At 33.3% G+C, this 21,114-nt stretch overlaps 1 protein-coding gene across 7 annotated transcripts in view; it reads right to left on the bottom strand.

Annotated features, from left to right (window-relative positions):
• Mthfd2l (methylenetetrahydrofolate dehydrogenase (NADP+ dependent) 2 like) overlaps positions 1–21,114 on the bottom strand; it is a 118,226-nt gene that overhangs the window by 75,725 nt on the left and 21,387 nt on the right. For all 7 annotated transcript variants that reach the window (XM_040292304.2, XM_040292305.2, XM_078021412.1 and 4 more), the window contains 2 exons: positions 8,660–8,812; positions 7,366–7,473 (listed from right to left, as the gene is read on the bottom strand). In XM_040292304.2, coding sequence (XP_040148238.1) covers positions 7,366–7,473; positions 8,660–8,812 — 261 coding nt within the window. The remainder of the gene's footprint in view (positions 1–7,365; positions 7,474–8,659; positions 8,813–21,114) is intronic.

Raw genomic sequence — 21,114 nt, 5'->3', positions numbered from 1 at the left:
TTTGTATATTGCCATGTGTACATGAGGTTGAAATTTTTAGTTTTAAGTACAGACGCAGGTAACCTATAATAAAAGCATTCCTTTACAATAATAACATAGGTAGATCTCAAAATAGAGTATAATATTCATATGTAATTGTGATTTGAATTCATTCATTCCATCCAACAACTAAGCTTTTTTATTGGTTGTTCACGATATTACAAAGCTCTTGACATATCATATTTCATACATTAGAATCAAGTGGGTTATGAACTCCCATTTTTACCCCAAATACAGATTGCAGAATCACATCGGTTACACATCCACATTTTTACATAATGCCATATTAGTAACTGTTGTATTCTGATACCTTTCCTACTTCTCTTTTGAAGTAGTCTGCACAATTACAGTTAGTGAATCATTTATACCTCATTGTTTAATGACTCTCTTTCCTACTTGATTTTAATCTCAAGAGGACAGAGCCATATCTGATTTATTCACAACTGTTTTCTCCAAACTTAGCAACAAAGAAATCATCCCCTGTATAAGAAGACAGCATTGCAAGTTCACAGCTTGGGGTGGGGGGAAGTCTAAAAAAATTAACAGACCCTCAGTGTTTTACTGGAAAAACACTGAGATATCTTTCAAGAATGTCATCAGTGCCAGCTTCCCCTCCTCTGCCATGTCTGCTGAGATCTCCTTTACTCTTCCCGGTGGTCATGAGGCAACTTCCCCCCTCTTTAATACAAGATGACTTCTGGATGAACGGGTGTTTTAAGTAAAACTTTTATACAAAGGTCTATTAATTCTAAATATGAAAAACTTGTGGGTGGTGGGCATCTAGCAACTGCCCTCCTTCCCTTCCTATCTGTATACTGAGATTTTTTTTTTCAATAAACAAAGTGTCATATTTTAAACCCTAATCTGTGGTTTTATTTTCTTCAATGCTGGCATGGTATTTGGCACATAGGAAGCACAACAGAATTTTATTGACCGATTGACTCAATCCATTATTATACATGAAGCCCCACAGTAAATTTCAGCAATACAAAAAGCCTGTAAAAAACATTTGTCAAGAAGTTTACATTTACTATGTATATATAAGAAGTGAACAGGTAAGATAATCAATATGCTATATGATAAGTGTCGTGATGGCATCATACCCAAAGCATGAAAGTTAGATTTGAACTGCATCTGAAGAAATGGTGAGAGGTGGGAAGAAAGGAAATGTGTGATGGGAAATGGGATTCCATGCAAAGGGAACAGGATCTGTAACCACAAGTAGGTATGAAAGAGATGGTGTGTTTGATAGCGTTTGTACTTTTATGAAATTTCAATATAAGACAGGGAGAGAGTGACAAGAGAAAGGTAGATGAAAGTGGAGTATATACCTTTATTAGTGGTCCCTTAAACAATGAGGCTCATGGACATTAGAAAAGGGATGCTTCCCGCTGCTAATACAATAAATATCTAGTACTCTGAAGTAATAGAGAAAATGAAAGGGAAAGAGAAAGTTTTGGATTTTGCTTTATATTTTAAATAAGTTTTAATATTTCAATAGTATAATAGTTCTAGTTGTCTGATGAGAATACCTATTTTCCAAGTATAGTGTTTACCAGATACTAGCTAACTAAATTTATGAAACATTGAAAATAAAAACATGATCCTATTATTCAATTTAGATAATGAGCCTAGAATAATCATTATTACTTTTCCACTAATTCAACTACTCAGACTCAAAGTTGTAATTTAGTAAAGTCTAATCAACATGGAAGCATCACAAAATAAAATATTTCCAATATCTTGTTAAGAGTAATTTTCACCTTGGGATGGGAGTAGCAGAGACTAATGCCTGCCACCACCCCTGCCCCAGTTTGCAAATACTTCCTTCCATAAAGGCAGCAAACATCCCACTTCACTCTGCTGCAGTAAGACTAAGAGCTTCAGTTCTCATGGTGTGATCATTTTGCGTGACTCTGCATTCCTAGGCGTTCCTACTTGTCTCCTCTCTTGAAACCTAACAGTGTTGACCCAGCCTGCCACTGGGCAGAGCTTAATCACACATACCACTTGCATCACATTGCAGTGCCTCAAGCATCCACCACTGAGTTACTACTACCTCTGTCAGTGGGGGATAATGCTCCTAGGCTGGCAAAAATATTCATTTTCAAAACTGAAATCAATTCTCACAAAGGAAAGGCATTCAGGGGGCAAAAACTCATGTGGTTTTCCATTTAGATAGTGGAATTCTTGAAGAAAAAGGCCTGCTATACAGAAATCACAACAGAAGGTAGGCATAACTGTAAAAGTGGATGTCAATGCAGAGCCAGCACATGGAGAAAACATGCCTACCAAGCATGAGTCCTAAAGAGGCCAACTGGCAGCTTCTGAAAATAGAGGACAAAGTTTTTTACACTGATGTATCCCACAGCGATTCACAGAGATTAAGTACTGAATGAATATCAGCTGAGTGAAATAAAAAATCTCACAGCAGGTATGGTGGTATACACTGTAATTCCAGCTACTCAAGAAGCTGAGGCAAGAGAATCACAAGTTCAAGGCCAGCCTCTGCAATTTATCAAGACCTTGTCTCAAGATCAAATAAAAAGGGGCTGGGGGTGTAACTCAGTAGTAGAATGCTTGCCTAGCATGTATGTGGTCCTAGATTCAATCTCCAGTACTGGGGAAAAAATACATATTACCAGGCTTATAGGACTCTAAACAAAATAAGAGGTTGTGCTTTCTTTGCTGGTCTTGCAAATACTCTTTAAAAAGTGTTCCTGCACTGATGCCACAACCTTTTAGTTAAAGGAGGACGATGTAACCCATTTTGTGACCATTTAGAGGGACTTATTCACAGGAGATAGCATGCATAAGATTAGCAATACAGAGAGAGTAACTTACTCTAAAAGAATTCAAAATAAAATCTTAATTCCTTGGGTGACAATAATTCCTTGGTCATTAGGGCACTGTGTTATCTTGAAAGAAGAAAAACTGTTTTAAAGACATTGCAAAGTTTCTCTCTTCCTTTCTCATGGTAAAGCTAAAAACAGACAATGTGCTAAAGCAATGGTATTCAGTTTCCATTCTCAAAGGTGAACTGGGTAGGTCACTACAAAGAAGCCTCAAGAATACACAGTGATTGGGTTGGGATTGTGGCTCAGCGGTAGAGCAGTCCTCTAGTATGGGCGGGACCCGGATTCAATTCTTAGCACCACATAAAAATAAAGGCATTGTGTTGTGTCCATCTATAAAAAAGATTCTCTCTCTCTCTCTCTCTCTCTCTCTCTCTCTCTCTCTCTCTCTCTCTCTCTCTCTCTCTTAAAAAAAAAAAGAATACACAGTGATCTACTAATGGTCACAAAGCTATTCAAACAGCCTAATAATTAGTGGAGCTAAGAAGAGACTTTCCACTGTTGATCACTTTATATCAGTTCCCTTTACCATGGGCATCCACAAAAATATTTTGTTTTGTACCACTGAATATCCAAATTTACCCTACTTTTATATCATGTCCCTTCATGCCCCATCACTACCATCAAGACCACAGTTCTAGGAGAAGAAGAACCATCTCTCACCTCCTGTCTTTAAGCTACATAATGGCTCAAATGCCCAATCCCCTACAGAGCCTTCTGTAAATAGCCTGTCCTCAGCAGAAGGGAATCTCTGTCCTTGCTTCCTCTGAGGGTTGAGTATCAGTCTGCCCTACTCTTTTACTTCAAGATTTTAGCACGTTTTCATTTCAAATGTTTCATGCCCCAGGAGAATTAAAAGAAGTTTTTCTTCACAAAACATCTGAGGTCCATGTATTTACTTAAAAAAAAAAAAAAGCTAACCATTGGTAGACACTTATGAATCAAGCTAAATTATAGTTTGGCCATTTTTCTTTTACAGCAATTATCTTTGGCTTTCAGACAAAAATGAATGATTAGAGTTTGAATCTCTTCTGGCAAAGAAATACACAGCATGAGCTGAATGCTTAACTTTGTGCGTGTCAGTAGAACAAGTTCTATAGATATGAATTTGCAGAGTTAATCCTCCTTCATTATCTCCATTAGTTAACAATGCACATGGAGTCACTGCACATAATTACTGCTCTACCAGACAGGGACATTGAAATATTAACTTTCCCACAGATTCAAAATCTTCAGTAAGCAGCTCTTAACAATTCATCATATTAATAATATGTCACCACAGTCCTATTAAATATTCGTGAGATTAAATATCTGTTTTGGAAACCATTTTTTGTAATATTTGTTATATTTTAGATTCTATAATTGTAACTGAAGGATAAGGAAAACAACCCCCAGGGAAAAGGGGGAACAACAACTCCCAAGAAGAAAGGAGGACAATGGGTCCCGAGGAGTCAAGGAAACAATGGGCTCTGAACTTTCACAATTTCTCCTTCTACAATATTTCCCTGACTGCTCACCTGACATATTCTGCTATAATTAAGTCTATATGGTTAAGTCTCACTACCCATGCTGTTATGGTGATTAAGTCTCACTTAAACCCTATAAAAATCAGACCCTTCTTGTAACCAGTTGCCATGTTCTCCCCTGAAAATGTGCCATTTTGTTGCTTAATAAAGAAAGCTTGCTGATCCATTGAGGTCTGTTCCCTGTTTCATTTATTTTTGCTTTCAATAACGGCACTTAGGTACCATGATAATAAAGGTAAGTTTAACTGTCTGTTTATAACCAGCACTAAAACTAAATCCACATTTATTCAATTTTTAATATGTTTTCAAATGAGACTATTTCATTACACAATGTATAAGATATTTTTAAAGTAATATGTTTTTATCCTACAATTCATTCTCCAGAGCTCATTACTACCATTAATTCATGCTTATCTTTCTCATACTTACATAGCTATTTTTACTACACATGTATGTACCTATAAATTATCCATATATAATAAAATTATATGCAGTAGGATTACTAGTCTAAAATTGCAATAAAGAGGAGTAAATTGATTTTCTCAGGTATTTTGTAGGCAAATAACTAATTCCAAATTGAAACTCAACAAGAAATTAGCATGTTTATATAAAAATGTACACACTGTAAAAAGTATTATTTGGCATATTAGAATGTCACATTTCTAATCAAATACTTTGCAGGCTTTTATAAAGTCTTTTTATTCAAATTATTACAAAAAACTAGATATGATCTAAAAACAGCAAATAAAAAACATAGCAGAAAAAGAAAATAAAATTTCAAATAAAGGTTAAAAACATATCATTAACCTCAGATCATATTATGTTACACTTTATGGCTGGAAACATAACAGGTTATTAAGCATATGATTGAAACAATAGCTACAGCCACAGCTACTTGTAGCAACTTAACTTACTGTGTGTTAGGCACTATTATTAGCACTTAACATTTATATCTCATTTAATTTTTTCTCATTTAATTTTCACAATAACCAAGTGAAATGGATGATAACATTATTTGCATTTTATAGATGAAAAAGAGGAGGTCTACACCAATTAAATAACTTGCCCAGGGTCACAAGCGTGGCAACAAAAGAGTCTGACTCCAGTTCTTCCCTTCCAGCCATAACATCAGCACCAGCTCCCAACTCTGAACCCCATTTGCTCCTGGGGCCTTGGGCATGTCCTACTAAGTCTCTAAAGCTCATTTCCTTTAGCTACAAAGATGTAAATAACGTTAATATATACTAATTATTGAAAAAAATGAGATAGTTCATAAAAAAGTACTGAGAAAAACATAAAACTACACAATGTTGGTTATTATGTTATTGATTAGAAAAGACAACAAAATGTTGAAAATAATGAAAAACATACTGCCTGGCTTTTAGTCAAAATTGTAGTATACCTAGTTAAATATTTCTCATTATCTTACCTTGCTTAACTCAGAAATGACTACATGAAGGCAAACTGAATCAATATAATTATTATACCTAAGAGATAGGGAAGCCATAATGAAATAAGATAGAAGTGAACAGTGAGGCTACGAAAGTAGCCTTGGACATGGGCATCATGAAAACTGTTGTACTATCACATGTGGTCTTTCAGAGAGCTCTTCAAAACTAAGTCTTTTAAAAGTTCCCTGCTTTTAAAAGCTCCCAACCCTAACTTACAATGTCTATACACACATAGTGACTTCTGACAATATTTAAATCCTTAGCCCAGAAAGGGAAAATAATATTCAAATCTTCATCATTCATCAATTTAAATACATTAACATTGGGTTTATTTTTTCATTGGTTTCATATTTTAAATATGAAATATTTTTCATATATTATGAAAAATATTTTTCAGATATGTCAGCCAAGATCCTAAAATAAGTATCACAAAATTTTAATATCAAGAAACTAAAATTCACTAAGGTTTATAATGTTAAGAAATGTATATATCTATGTACAGTAATATGTATGTTGTACATAAGCATGTTGTTGTCTCTATCACTCTGATTTAATATTAGAAAACCAAGAAAATCCCCTGGTATTTTTGGAATTAAACCAATGAAGTACTTACTACATCAAAGACTAGGAAAAAGATTAAGAAAATAAGCAGTAAAGGAAGTATTGAAAATTTCTTGACAAATACAGACCAATAACTACTTCTATTAAGAATATGAAATTAGTTTTTTATCCATGTTAGAACAAGATACAGAATTTAACAGAAAGCAATGGGATGAGTAACCTTTTGTTTTCTGCCCACAACACTGACTCAGGCAACCATGAGCAATGCCCTATTACCCTTTTGCTAAACTTCTTTCTCACCCTATTCCCATCCTCATTCCTGCAGAGCTGCTCAGCTATCACAGCTATCAGGATATTTAAATAAACAAGGTCCTGGGATGATGGTGTGATGACAGGCACCTAAAGAATGTAGCCCCCATGCTCTCAAGCACCATCACATTTTGCCTGGGCTTTCTTAGAGACTTGGGGTGTCACTACTCACAATTTAATGGCTATTTGTCTGTTCTAGATAATCAGTTAACCCTAAGACTCAGCTTCCTTGTCTATAAAGTGAGGTAACTAGCTTATTTGTAAAGTACTAAGACCTTGCCATTTTAGGAAATCTACATCCAACTTTCCAAGGTTCTGATAATTTTCTGAGGCATGTGATTTTTTAGTATCTTGTGACTTTTCAGCCTTTCTTGATGACTATAATGACTTAAAGAAAGTATACAGCCAAAAAAAAAAGAGGAAAAAAAAAGAAACAACAGGGCCACATATTTTCAGCAATTCTCTAATCACTTTCAAGGCTTTCATACCATTAGATAAGGAATAAAGGAAACCTTTAATTGCATATATCCACAAGTATGTGAAGTCAAATTGTTAAATTTTTACTTGATGATGGAAGATGAAAGAAAATCTAAGAATATATGGAATCTGCAAGGTCCTACCTACCTCCTGGCCGTTCATGCTCTCCATCAGTGTGCAAAAGCATGGCAATAGGCATGCCTACATTCTTGGATCTTCCAGCCACAACCACATTTTTCCCAAATGTTTCAATTCCTTAAAATACAGAGTTTGGTTTAAATGCAGAATCAACAACAAGAAACAAATTAAGCATCAGAACACTCAACTGAAACATTCTTTAAAAAGTTCTAATTAAATTTGGATTTACACAGCTTGTTTCTAACATGCCCACATTCAATTATTTATAAGCATATTTTTATGCTTCTTGGATTTGTCACTTTCCCTTTGATTATGTCCTCATTTAAAAACCACAAACATCCTCAAGTTGCCATCAAATTAATTTTAAACATTGAGATTCACTTGAAGAGTTAGAAGTGCAAAGCCTTAAAATATATTAACTACTAATGACAAAATAAACCAAGTACAACAATATCAAGCTTCACTGGCAATCAAATTTTGAGCAAAGCTGGAATAAAGTAAGTGAAAAAAAAAGGATTTTACACAGTGCTAATGTACTTCATTCCATATAAAAGAAGCACCAAACTTCCCATCTTCGAAAGATGAAAAAGATAAAGCCTGAAAATTCATATACTCTACCTCTTTGGGGCTCAGTTTCTTCATAAGTAAAATAAAGAAGTTGAAACTTAGGGTTTTCTAAGTATAATTATTTCAGAGTATGATTCTAGGATCTGCTTTCTCTTGGAGATTTTGTCTCAGAAAACAGCAGATTAGAATAGAGAAGATGCTGCCAGATAGAGAGATGATAGTGGTGGCAGCAGGAAAATCATCAACACACAAAGCAATTTGAGGTCAATTAACATAGAGGTAAATATCTCTATACTCCCAGGCAGTCTGTGAGAGCAAGACTGTATATGGCATAGTAGAAGAACAAATGTTTACCGTGAAATCTTAGGTCAATAGACATGGCTTCCATAAGAACAACATGTTAGTTTATTAATGGAAAATATAACTCATTTTGAAAAAGTTTTCATCCAAATGCATGAAATTTATAGTTTAAAAGTAGGGAAACAAACTACAATTTGGAAAATTTACTCCCTACATGTTACAACTGCAGTGCCCATAACCTGGCACATGGCCTTCATTCCATTTCATTTTGGATTTGGTCTTTGACTCCTATAATTTTATACCTATCTACAGACTAAAGTTTTGTGGCTTATTATTTCTGTCACTTTGCAGGGTTAAGGTAAATTCTATCAAGGCAATCTGCAAATGCTCATTTCAGGACCTAATACCTCTGTCCATCAGACCCCAAGTTACCAACCTGTTCTTTTAATTATTTCCCAAACAGCACCAGCAGTGGCAGGTATGAGAGAATGCTGATCAAGGCACAGTCTTCCAATATTGATAATATGAAATCCATCCACATCTTTTTCTGGGGAAATTCCATTGCATATTGTTCGCTCATCCACATGATCTGAAAAATAAATAAAATTGGTCTCATTTTAAAATTGCTGTTTATGTGGAAATATGAAATGTGAAATATAGGGACCAACAGTCACATCACTATGGTTCAGTTCCAGGAAAGATGCAACACCCTTACTCTTTCCTTGCCATCAAAAATCAAGCCAAGAGGGTCTTGACTAATAGCTGTTATTAATGACTCTTAGAGTATGTGCTATTATAGGGTCAGAAGTGGCTGGACTGATGAGTCTTTGCCTCAAAAAGTTTGCATATTAAGAGTATTTAAACCCACTTTACTCTAATACAAAACATTTCTGTTAATAGGTTTCTATTCAATACTTTGAGCACTGCAGATTAAAGGGGCTTTATTATTGTGTTAAAAATAGCCATCACATGATTAATTCAAGTTTCCTCTTAAGTTAGATAAGGAAAAAGCAAATGTCCAATACACACTTTCCATAAAGCATTAATTAACACATTCAAATCTAAAATATCACTATGGTTTGCTAAGCATAAGGAAAAGAACACATCCTGAATAATGAACTAATCAAGTGATATATGGCATACCAACCATCTCATTTAAAAAAGTATTGACATAAAATAGGTTCTTACTATTTTATGAAGAATCATTTAGTTTACCTTTATCTCAATAATTAATTCATGTGCCTAACATATTTGGTACGTAAATACTTCTTTATCCATTACAAAATGAATGCCATTTATACAGTGTGTGTGTGTGTGTGCGTGTGTGTGTGTGTGTGTGTGCATGCCCATGTGCTTTCTGGGGAATCAAACCCAGGACATCATACATACTAGGAAAAAGCTCTATCTAGACACGTTTCTTCTTCTTTTTTCCCATATATATATATTATATATTTTTTTTAAATCCTAAAAGCACAAGTCCCAACTGTTTTTAAAGAATTATGTTTTGTTTCTGACATCTTTGTATTCTAAAGATGACAACTGCCACCTTACTTTAAATATATCCAATTTACCATCATCAAGCTATGAAACTCCATTAAACATAAAAGTAGACACTTTAATCACTTTCAAATAGAAACACTTTGGAATGTCTCTCTCATCAATAGTTTTTCATTTTTCATAACTTCACTCATTCTATAATGAGCAGGGTAAATCTCATCTATTTTCTCTAAAACTAGAAGATCATTACAGATTCTAGCAAAACTTTAAATAATTACATGTTTAATTTACTATTTGAGGACAAAAATCATGGTTCCATTTTTCTAAAATCTGGAAGATGATGATGATTATGAAGATGGTGATGAGTCTTTTTTTAGTCATGCAGAAGTTTCATGATATAGATATTTTTGCAATAATTCAAAGGCTTTATAAATGAAAAGAAAAACAATTATATTTGAAATTCTCATTTTCTAATAAGGGCCCAAGTTAGTTCATTAGTGAAAACTCTACTAATATATGTATGATATATGTATGAGCTGATCCATTTATTAAAAGAACTCAAAAAGGGCTCTTCTTTAGATTTTAAGAGCTATTTTACCAATAAGCCTGAGCTACATTGACTTTTAGCATCTACAGCTCTGTGCTGCCCATTCACTTAAAGAACACTGAAAAGACCTGCCCTCTGTGTCCTTCCTTCATTTCTTCCTCAATCCTGCCTCCTTTCCTTCCTTTCTTGGTTTTGTTTATTTGTTTGTTGTTTTGCATTTTTGTTGTTATTGTTGGGTTGTTTTTGGTTTTTGTTTTTTTTAGTCCTGGACATCCAGCTCAGGGTCTTGGGTATGCTAAGCACATGTTCTACCCCTGAGTATTACCCTACCCTTTGTGTACCTCTTGTACTTTGTTTTTAAAAATCTTTGGGCCACTGATAAAGAATGTGTTATTTAATAAACAGAATTAGGGAAATTCCCACGTGAACAAAAGGGATTTTTGCTTTATACAACCCACAAAAGTAGGTTCTGAATGTATTACATTAAAAATTAATGTTTATGACTCAAATTTAACAAACTATCTTTATGAGAGCAAAGTCTTCTTATATACTTACTTAACTTCTACTCAGATCATACCTTAGATCATTATTCCATAACAATTTTGTCTTGAGCTACTTAAGTGTTAGTAGTTTTAAAAGACAGATGTGTGGACATTCAAATGGTATGACACAGGATTCATTTAGCTAAGGTTATTTAGTCTAAAAGGAAGGATTTCATATGAATAGAGGAAAAAAGATTAAGATGAGAAAAATTAAGAAATCCAATTCATTTGAATGACTTACCTGAAGTCACCCTTAGGACATATGATTAGAAGATATACTAATACCAGTTTTGTCACAGTATTTATAAAAATATTTTTGGTTCTCAGAAGCAATTTTATAACCTTACAGTGGTAAACAGGACACTTGTGATCTCTACTACTCCAAACCCCAATCATCTATCTGATCTCATCACTAGCTACTCTTTTCTCAATTAGCATCACACTGGTCTCCTTGTTCTTCCTCAAAAAAATTAGGCATTTAAAAAAAAAAAAAAAGTTAGGCATTTTCCCACCTTGGCTACAGCCTTCTGTCATGGAAGGTTTTTTTTCCTAAAAACAAACAAAAACAATCAAAAACTGTCTTGTCACCTTAGCTAAACTATTACCTTCATTCAAATGTTTCCTTTTTTTAAGCAAGGAAGAAATTTTATTTATCAGTCTCCAAAGATAGAAAGGAAAATTCTGCATAAGACTACATAAATTGTAAATGACATTTAGCAGATATCACATGAGAAAGTGCCTTCAATGCACTATTTCCAATTGCAAATACGTTTTAGAATATAAAATGCTTAAGCATAAGTGAAAGAAGTAATCAATTAGACTTTAGGAAATTAAAATTTTTATTTTATCAAAAGATTTTAAGGTTTTACTGTTAAGAAAACAGGACTGTGAGAAATATTTACAAAATATGTATCTGACAAAGAATTTGTATTTAGATATATATAAAAACTTCAAAAGCTCAATAGTTAAAAGATAAGTATCTTAATTTCTTAAAATGAGCTAAATATTTAAACAGGAAAGAAAGATATCCAAATGGACAGTAAACACGTAGAAATATAAGATTACTAGTTACCTTAGGGTGAGGATGAAAGGTAGGAAGAGGGAATCACTAGGAAGTGGCATGAGAATACTCTCTCATTTAATGAAAATGTTCTACATTTTGATAGTTACATAAGAGTTTAAGTTAAGTACGAGTTTATATTTTTCAAAATATGTGCAAAAGTAAACTTACTAGTGTGCATTTCAATATACATAATTTCACATAAAAATCTTAATGTTGAATATAGTTAATAATGTACATACTGAAGTTTTTGTGGTATATTAGTATGTTCTTAACTTTAAATGCTTTAAAAATAAGATGTTTGAGGGGTTAATAGATGGATACATATTTGACAAAGGAAACAGCAAAATTTTGACAACTATAGAATCTAGGTTGAGGGTATATAGGTATTCATTATACTATTTTTTAAATTTTTCTGTATGCTTAAAATTTTTTAGAATAAAATGTTAGAAAGGGGGATACAAATACAACCATTCCCCAACACCCTTATCCCTTTCACCATGATATATTGTCTTTTTTACCACAATATAAAATGTAGTTGCTCATTTATGATGTTTATTTTTATCTGTCCTACTACATATTCACAAGGGAAGAAATTTTTGTCTGATATATTCCTACCACAAAAAACAGTGCCTGGAAAACAGGGGTGCTCAATAAATATTTCCTGAATAAGTGACTATTATTATTTCTACTTTACAAATAAAAAAAACTAAGAAAATTCTGGTGGATAACTGGGAACAATTAGAAGAAGAGACTACCAGGAGGAAAAGTTGTGTGATCCTTCTATATACTTTGACATCCTTGTTGTAAAAATATTTTTTAAAAAATCACAGGGGTAGGGGGTGGTCATAGAATCTTGATTTATTGACCCTATATAATCTTTTTTAAAAAATATTTTTTAGATGTTGACAGACTTTTATTTTATTCATTTATTTTCATGTGGTGCTGAGAATCGAACCCAGTTGCCTCCTCACGCATGCTAGGCAAGTGCTCTACCACTGAGCCACAACCACAGCCCTATATAATCTTTTTAGACATCTGCACTGTTATATTCTACAATATAAATTTAAGGTGAATGACTTGTGTTTTTTGTTTTTTCCTTTTACTTCTATCTTTCAGGACTTGAAAAATCAAAAATTTCAGGCAAAATTTTATGCTAATAGATTAAAGTCCATACTCTTAGAGTGTATATAAAGTCTTTGAGAATTCACGCATTTATTCACTCAACAAATATTTACTGAGTATCTTCCATGTGCCCAGGGCATAGGATAATAAGTGAGCCAACAGACAAAATTCTTGCCCTCTGAAATTTATTCTAATGGAATAAATGTTTATAAATTAAAACAAATTGTCTAATCAAACTATTTAACTACAGTATCTTAATGGATTATTTTCTAGAAGTAAATGAGAGATAGAATTCAATGTTCTCAAGCTAATTCAGTGTTCTCAAACTGATTAATATTCTCCTGGCTTCTATATCAAGATTTCAAGACAGAAAATACTTATCTAGTGCCTACCACTTGCCCAATATCATTTAGTAGTTGTTTCATCATCAAGGGGTAGACAAACAGAAAAGGAATGGGAAATGACTCTAACCTCACTGGGCTACTCCACCTCCCAAGTTGAAAATATTGTGCAGCATGGAGGTGGAGTGGGAGGTGTTCTCTAGGCCAGAAAGGGTGCATCTGGCTCTCCACCCTTCCTCACCCTCCCTCTCCTACAGCCACAGAAAATGCCCAGTAAGTTTCCAGACAGGCTTACTTCACAGGCTGTTTAAAAAAAAATTACTGGGGTTGGAACTTACACATTTTGCTAAAGTTGCTAACCTGTGCCCTATATGATTGTCTTGGATGAGGTGTACGGATATGGAGATCCTAAAATTGCCTTATTCTTCTAAAACTATGTTGAAAACACTTTGGTTTATTAAGCCCTTTGTTTCCTAGGCACTCTAATAACTTTACATAAAAAATTCTTCTTCTTCTTCTTCTTCTTCTTCTTCTTCTTCTTCTTCTTCTTCTTCTTCTTCCTCTTCCTCTTCCTCTTCTTCTTCTTCATTTTATTTTATTTTATTTTATTTTATTTTATTTGTGGTGCTGGGGATTTAACCCAGAGCCTTGTACATTCAAGGGAAGCACTCTACCAACTAAGCTATATCCCCAGCCCAATATAGTAAATTCTGTCAAGTGCACAGTACTACTTTCAAAGCTATGTACATTCTATAGAGGAAAAGACTTAGATAATGAGCTCTTTGTAAAACCATAAGAGAAAAGAAAAACAAAATGTTACATTTTGGAGATCTTGCATGCAAATATTTTAAGGACAATGAGTTAGTCTCAAATTGTTTCCTAACTATCTCTTTCCCCTAGTGCCTCCCATAGAGTTATATAGATTGGATTCTAGGTAAATATTTGTTGACCTGATAAATAAAGAGGCTCAGAGAGCTACCATATAAATAGGGACTTGTGATTTTAGTAAATCCTTGTTAGCATTTCAAGCTAAATATACTCAAAACAGAAAAGAGTTTCATGGTAAAGAAAAAAACATAATATTAAAAAGAAAAATAGTAACTACTGCTGTTTAAGAAATGCCTAAATTTGAAGATATTTTGAGAAATCAGTCATCTCGAGTTAGACGACATAACAAGTTTGCAATACAACTGCTCAAAACACACACACACACACACACACACACACACACAATTCTATAGATTTGAGCAACTGAAAAAGCTCTTAGGATGGTTTCCACCTGGGTATGAACAGCAAGGGACTTAAGTGGTTACAAAGACCAACCAATCCCACTAATATGCAAATTATCTCAGTGATTTACTCAGAGATGGGTATAAATTATTAACTTTTCTGAAAGAAAGGAAGAGAGAGCGGGTGGGTGGGGAAGGAAGGAAGGAAGGAGGGAGGGAGGGAGGGAGGGAGGAAGGAAGGAAGGAAGGAAGGAAGGAAGGAAGGAAGGAAGGAAGGAAGGAAGGAAGGAAGGAAGGAAGGAAGGAAGGAAGGAAGGAAGGAAGGAAAATGCTTGCTCGATGCTGCCATCCTGTGGCTCTTACGTTGCACAAGCTGGTGAGCTGTCTTCAATTTGTCTTCCTTTTGCTCATAAAATCTGTGACTGATCTCAGACTTTCAGCCTCTAGAACTGTGAGAAAATAATTTCTGTTGGTTAAGCCACCCATTCCATGGTATCATGGTTTCGATTAAAGGTGTACCCCTTTTATTCCTGTGTTTCTCAGGAATATTTAGAGGTAAAATGATTGAATTGTGAGAGCTGTAACCCACTTAGTCCATCCTAGTTTTGATGTGCTGGGTGATCATTGTGGCAGCTGAGGTGTGGCTAGAGAAGGTGGGTCACTGGGGGCATACCCTGGAAGGGTGCATCTTTCCTGTGCCTCTGCTTCCTGATCCTTCCATGAGTTGAGAATCTTTCCTCTGCTGGGGCCACTTTTGGTATTTATTCTTTTATTTTGTTTGGCATTCTCTGGAGTTTGGTGTCTGTCACTCATTTCACTTTCAGCCATTATTACTTCAAATATTTCTTCTGTGCTGTTCTCTCTTCTCCTTCTGGTATTTTAATTCTATATTTACACCTTTAGAAAATGTCCCACAAAAACTAGGATATTTTGACTGGTTTTGTCTTGAATCTACAAACAATTAGAGGAAATCTGACATCTTAATGTTGAGTGTAAAACAAGGTGTCTTGATTTATTACTTTAGGCTGTTCCTAGTTTCTCTCTAGACATCCTTTAAATTTCAATGTACAGGTTTTCCCCATGCTTTGTCAAGTTTATGTCTAAGGATTTCATATTTTAATGCTATTTTACATATCTTTTAAAAATTCAGTATCTGATTACTTGATGCTAGTATGGTGGCATTGATTTTTGTATACTAATATTACATTCTCCAGTCTTGCTAAACTCACTTATTAGTACTAGTAGGTTTGGGGGAATTTTTTTTAAATTTTTATTTGTTTTTATTTTTTGTAAGTGACATTGATTTATTTTTCATACACATTAAGTCATCTGTCTTTTATTAATTTTTTTTGGCTTATTGCATTAGACTCTCCAGTACAAAGTTAAGTGGAGGTGAAAGCAGACATCCTTGACTTCTTCCTGACTGTAGCAGAAAAATATTCTATCTTTCAAAAATCAATAATTATGATAGCTTCAGAATTTTCATAAATGCCTTTAATTCACTTGAAGACGTTCTCTTCTATTATTAGTTATTTGTCAGCCTTTATTGATAACTGATGATGGATTTTTATCAAATACTTTATCTGTATCTATTGAGATGACAATATGATTGTTTTCATTTTTACTTTGTTCATATGATGAAATTCATTGTTTTATTTCTAAATATTAAAATGATGTTGCATTACTGGAGTAAAATGCATTTGATCATGATAATTGATCCATTTATATATTGTTGGATTCATTTGTTAAGTTTTTGTTAATATATTTTACATCTATATTTATGAAGGATACTAACCTGTGGTTTTCATTTCTTGTAATGTCTTTTTCAGGTTTTTGGCATAAGGGTAATCGTGGACTCTATAATGAGTCAGGAAGAATTCCTTCCTCTGTATTGTATTCCCTAAATATTTGACAGAATTCTACAGGGACTCTATCTGAATATAGACTTCTTTGTGGAATAGTTTTAACTACAAAATAAATTTTAGTAGTATTTTTAAGGAAAAGCAGAGATTATTTATTTGGGACCATTCTTTTCTAAGATAGGCATTTAGCGCTATTTATTTTTCCCTAAGAGCCATTTTAATGGCATCTCATAAATTTTGATATGTTGTGTTTTGTGTATGTGTATTCATAAAAAGTTTAAAATAATTTGTAATTTTCCTTTTTCCTCTACACAAGGGTTATTCAGAAGCAGGTTATTTAGTTTTCAATTGTTAGGATTTTTTTTTCAACTTAAAATATCCTTTATTTTATTTTTTTTATTGGTTGTTCACAACATTACAAAGCTCTTGACATATCATATTTCATACATTAGATTGAAGTGGGTTATGAACTCCCAATTTTTACCCCAAATGCAGATTACAGAATCACGTCGGTTACACATTCACAATTTTACATAATGCCCTATTAGTAACTGTTGTATTCTGCTACCTTTCCTATCCCCTATTATCCCCCCCTCCCCTTCCCTCACATCTTCTCTCTCTACCCCATCTACTGTAATTCATTTTCTCTCCTTGTTTATTTTCCCATTCCCCTCACAACTCTTTGCTATACAAAATTGTTAGAATTTTTTAGATATTTTTCTGCTATTGATTTTTAATTTATTTCCACTGTATTCTGAGAATGTGCTTCATGTGACATGAGTCCTTTAAATTTGAGATTTGGTTTATGGCCTAGAATGTGGTTTGTCTTGGTAAGTATTCCATATGAACTTGAAAAAAGAAAAGTATATTCTGATATTTGCAAGAAAGTGTTATACAAATGTTAATAGGATCAAATGGGTTGATACTATACTCAAATCTACATACATACTGATTTTCTGCCTATTTGTTTTCTCAATTATTAAGAGAGATATTTTAAAACCTCTAGTGATAATTTCAGATGTTTTCTTTTTCTTAATATTCCACTGGGTCTGTTTTCACATAATTGAAGCTTTCCTATTAGGCATTTAAATTAATATTGTTATTTCTTTTTGATTAGCTGAAACCTCAAGTACTATGGAATGACCTCTTGATCCTTGGAAATATTCTGAAATATGCTTTGCTTTATATTAACATAAGTACTCAAGCTTTCCTTTGATTAATGTTAGAATCCTCTTACTTTTAATCTCACTGTTTTTACATTTGAAGTGTTTTTCTTATAAGCAACATAAAGTTAGGTCTTGATTTTTATCCAATTTGACAACCTCTTATGTTTATTGGGTTATTTTCATTACATTTTACATGTTTAAAACTATCATATTATTATGTGTTTTCTTTGCTGTCTTTTCTCCATCTTTCTTCCTTTAGGTTCATTGAATATTCATGACAACCCTATTTATAATGTATTTTATGTCTTTTATTTACATATTAATTAACATTATTAATATTAATAATTATTAATATATCAACACAATTAAATAATATATTATTATAATATAATAAAATAATTTTTGTCTTTCATTGGTTTATCAGCTATAACTATTGTGGTATTTTAATGGTTGCTTTTGGTTTCACAGTGTACATCTTTAACTTACCATAGTATATCAACAAGTGATACTGTATCACTTCACATGTAGTATAAGAATGGAACAACAATATTCTACCACTCATTCCCTCTTGACTTTTATGCTATTTTTGTCATACAGTTTACTTTTACTTATGTTATAAATCATATGCTGTATCGATTTCATTTTTAGTTAAACATTATCTTCTAAAATGATTTAAATAGTAGGGAGACACACATATATATGTATGTATGTATGAAAAAATATATATATATACATATTTACACAAGTAGTTACCATTTCCAGAGCTCTTCATTCCTTTGGATAGACCTATATCTATCTATCTATCTATCTATCTATCTATCTATCTATCTATCTATCTATATATGTATAGTATCATTTCCTTTTTTCCTGTAGAACATCCTTTAATATTTCTTATATTAGGAAGAAAACGCTACCAGTAATTAATTATTTTAGCTTTACCTGGAATCTCCCTTTTCTGGTATATCTGGGAAAAAAGGTTTTTTGTATGTTTTACTTCTTGCTTTTGAAAAAAAAGTTTTTTACACTGGGTATTGAATCCCTGTTTGACTTTTTTAGTTTTTCCCTTTCAATACTTGGAAGATAAAGATGCTCCACTATTTTCTTGCTTGCATTGTTTCTGACAAGAAATCTTTCATCATTCTCTGTGTTTTTCTAAAGGTTACATATCTTTCCTACCCCTGCTTCTTTTAAGTGTTTGGGGGTTTTGTTTTGTTTTTTTCTAGTAGTTTTGAATAATTTGATTATGGTGTTGTTTGATGTAATTTTCTTCATATTTCATGGGCTTTTAGTTTGTTGAGCTTCCAAATTAAAAAAAAAATATGAAAAAAATAAGTTTGTTAAACTTCTTGGATTTTTAAGTTTCATAGTTTACAAAAAAAATCTCAAATCTCAGTCACTTATAAAAGGCTACTTATTTATTCATTGAATTCCAATAAGAATTCCACTACCCGGGGCTGAGATTATGGCTCAGTGGTAGAGCACTTGCCTTGCACATGCAAGGCCTTGGGTTGGATCCTCAGCACCACATAAATAAATAAATAAATAAAGTTTTTTTTAAAAAAAGAATTCCACTGCCCAACTTCTTGTAATTTACAATAACCTGTAACATCCAGCTTCCAAGATCACTGAAACAAAATCAGGAGTAGGAGAGGAATATAGTGCACTTAACCATCTCAGTCCAAATGTGGCTCAAGAAGTCACTTTGCCTCACAGTAGCCACAAGTTGCATGGGCTCAAGGTAATTGCCAAGAGAAAAATGGGAATTACAAGCATGAGTATTTGGAAAACTTCATTTGCCTCTGTCACAGAAAAAAAAAAGCAGTTCTCAAATAGATAATGATAATAAATGGCCTGAAAAGGCCTCCCTAAAGCAATAGCATTTAAGCTAAGACCTGAGGGTAGGAAAGACTGAGCCTTAGTACATGTGAAAAGTAGCCAACGTAGTCAAGGGGTCAGTGGCCAAATCCTTATTCAAGTAATAAAAATGTGCATTTTTCTAGCATGCTTTCTATATAATGAATACTATAGCAGCAAATTTTCAAGGATATGTGGGTATGAGAGTCTCATCAAATCTTAAACAGTGACATAGCTACTCTGTTTCATGTAGAAACATAGATGACACTTAGGTCAATTATAAAAAAGCAGTGACTGAGAAACTTCAGGATTCATACATTCCTTCACTAATACTCATTAAGTCTACCATGATACTGGATAGATTTCAGGGATAAATTGTTGACTACAACTGTCCCTAAGTGGAATTGTTCTGAATACTAAAACATAGAACTTGGGTTTCTCCCATAGAGAAAGAGAGAGAGAGAGGGAGGGAAGGAGGAAGGGAGGGAGGGAGGGAGGGAGAGAGAGAGAGAGAGGAGAGAGAGAGAGAGAGAGAGAGAGAGAGAGAGAGAGAGAGAGAGAGAGAATAATAGAACAAAAATCAAGTTAAAATTTAAAAGCCATTTATTTAGAAATAAAATAAAATAAATGGCTCTATATACATGAAAGAGTCCAGGATGATTAAAATGTACTGCTCTGACCAAGAACTTTAAAACCAGAATAGTAAGTATTCTGCATACATAAATTTGATGATATCTTATGAAAAACAATTATACCAAAAGTTTTTTTCCTACTAAATACAGGATCAAGTTCTAGACAAATATACCTCTCTCCACACTTACAAATTAGGTTCAATATCCTCACTTTTATACCTACTAATTATTAGAATATTTATTTATGTTAAATCCACAGATTAAACTCCCGCTCTTTAACTTGTCCCCTTTAGATTTAATCATTTAATCCTATACTTATTTCTCATCTCTCTATTCAATTCTATTACAGTAATCAAAAGATTTTAATTCTCAAATGTTTGAAACTAAATAACTGAAGGAAGTACTTGAAAAATATTGTACACAAAGACAATATAGACTAAGCCTTCGCATTCTACCTAATGGTGTCAGAAACAAGTGAGAAGTAGGCTTCTCAGAAAATAAGCAAATATGGAAGAGTAAGCAAGCATCTCCAAATGCCTACCTTAGAGGCTTTGTGGTGGCACCAGGACTGGGGTCAGAAGCACACTGTATCTGGTTCTTCTGGCCACACACTGCTACTCTGGTCTCTGTGAACTTAATAGGTTATTCATTTCCCTCAGTTTTCTTAATTATAATCCACAGGTAAAAACAGATCCTAGTGTTAAGGGTTGTGAGTGTTAAATGAGTGATTATTGTTTCCTAGGCTTAGATATAAATGCTTTCACACAGTTCATACAATTTAAACCCTCTTAAACAAAATTCACTGTGCACCAAGTCCCCTACTATGATAAATGTTCATAGCAAAATTCTACTGTGCTTCGAGATTGTGGATATTATAATTTCCCTGTCATTACCTTGAAAAGGATGTCACTATTTCCTGGTTTTAAAGAAACATTGTTCCACTTTTTAAAAAATTCTATATGCAAATATATACTTCACAAAAGATTTAACTTTCAATAGAACATCAGAGTAATAGATATAACTCAATAAAATTCAA

The sequence above is a fragment of the Ictidomys tridecemlineatus genome, chromosome 9, assembly GCF_052094955.1.
Source record: "Ictidomys tridecemlineatus isolate mIctTri1 chromosome 9, mIctTri1.hap1, whole genome shotgun sequence".
In the NCBI taxonomy this organism is placed as follows: Eukaryota; Metazoa; Chordata; class Mammalia; order Rodentia; family Sciuridae; genus Ictidomys; species Ictidomys tridecemlineatus.
The sequence above is the reverse complement of the archived record's forward strand: the minus strand, read 5'-3'. Positions and strand labels throughout refer to the sequence as shown.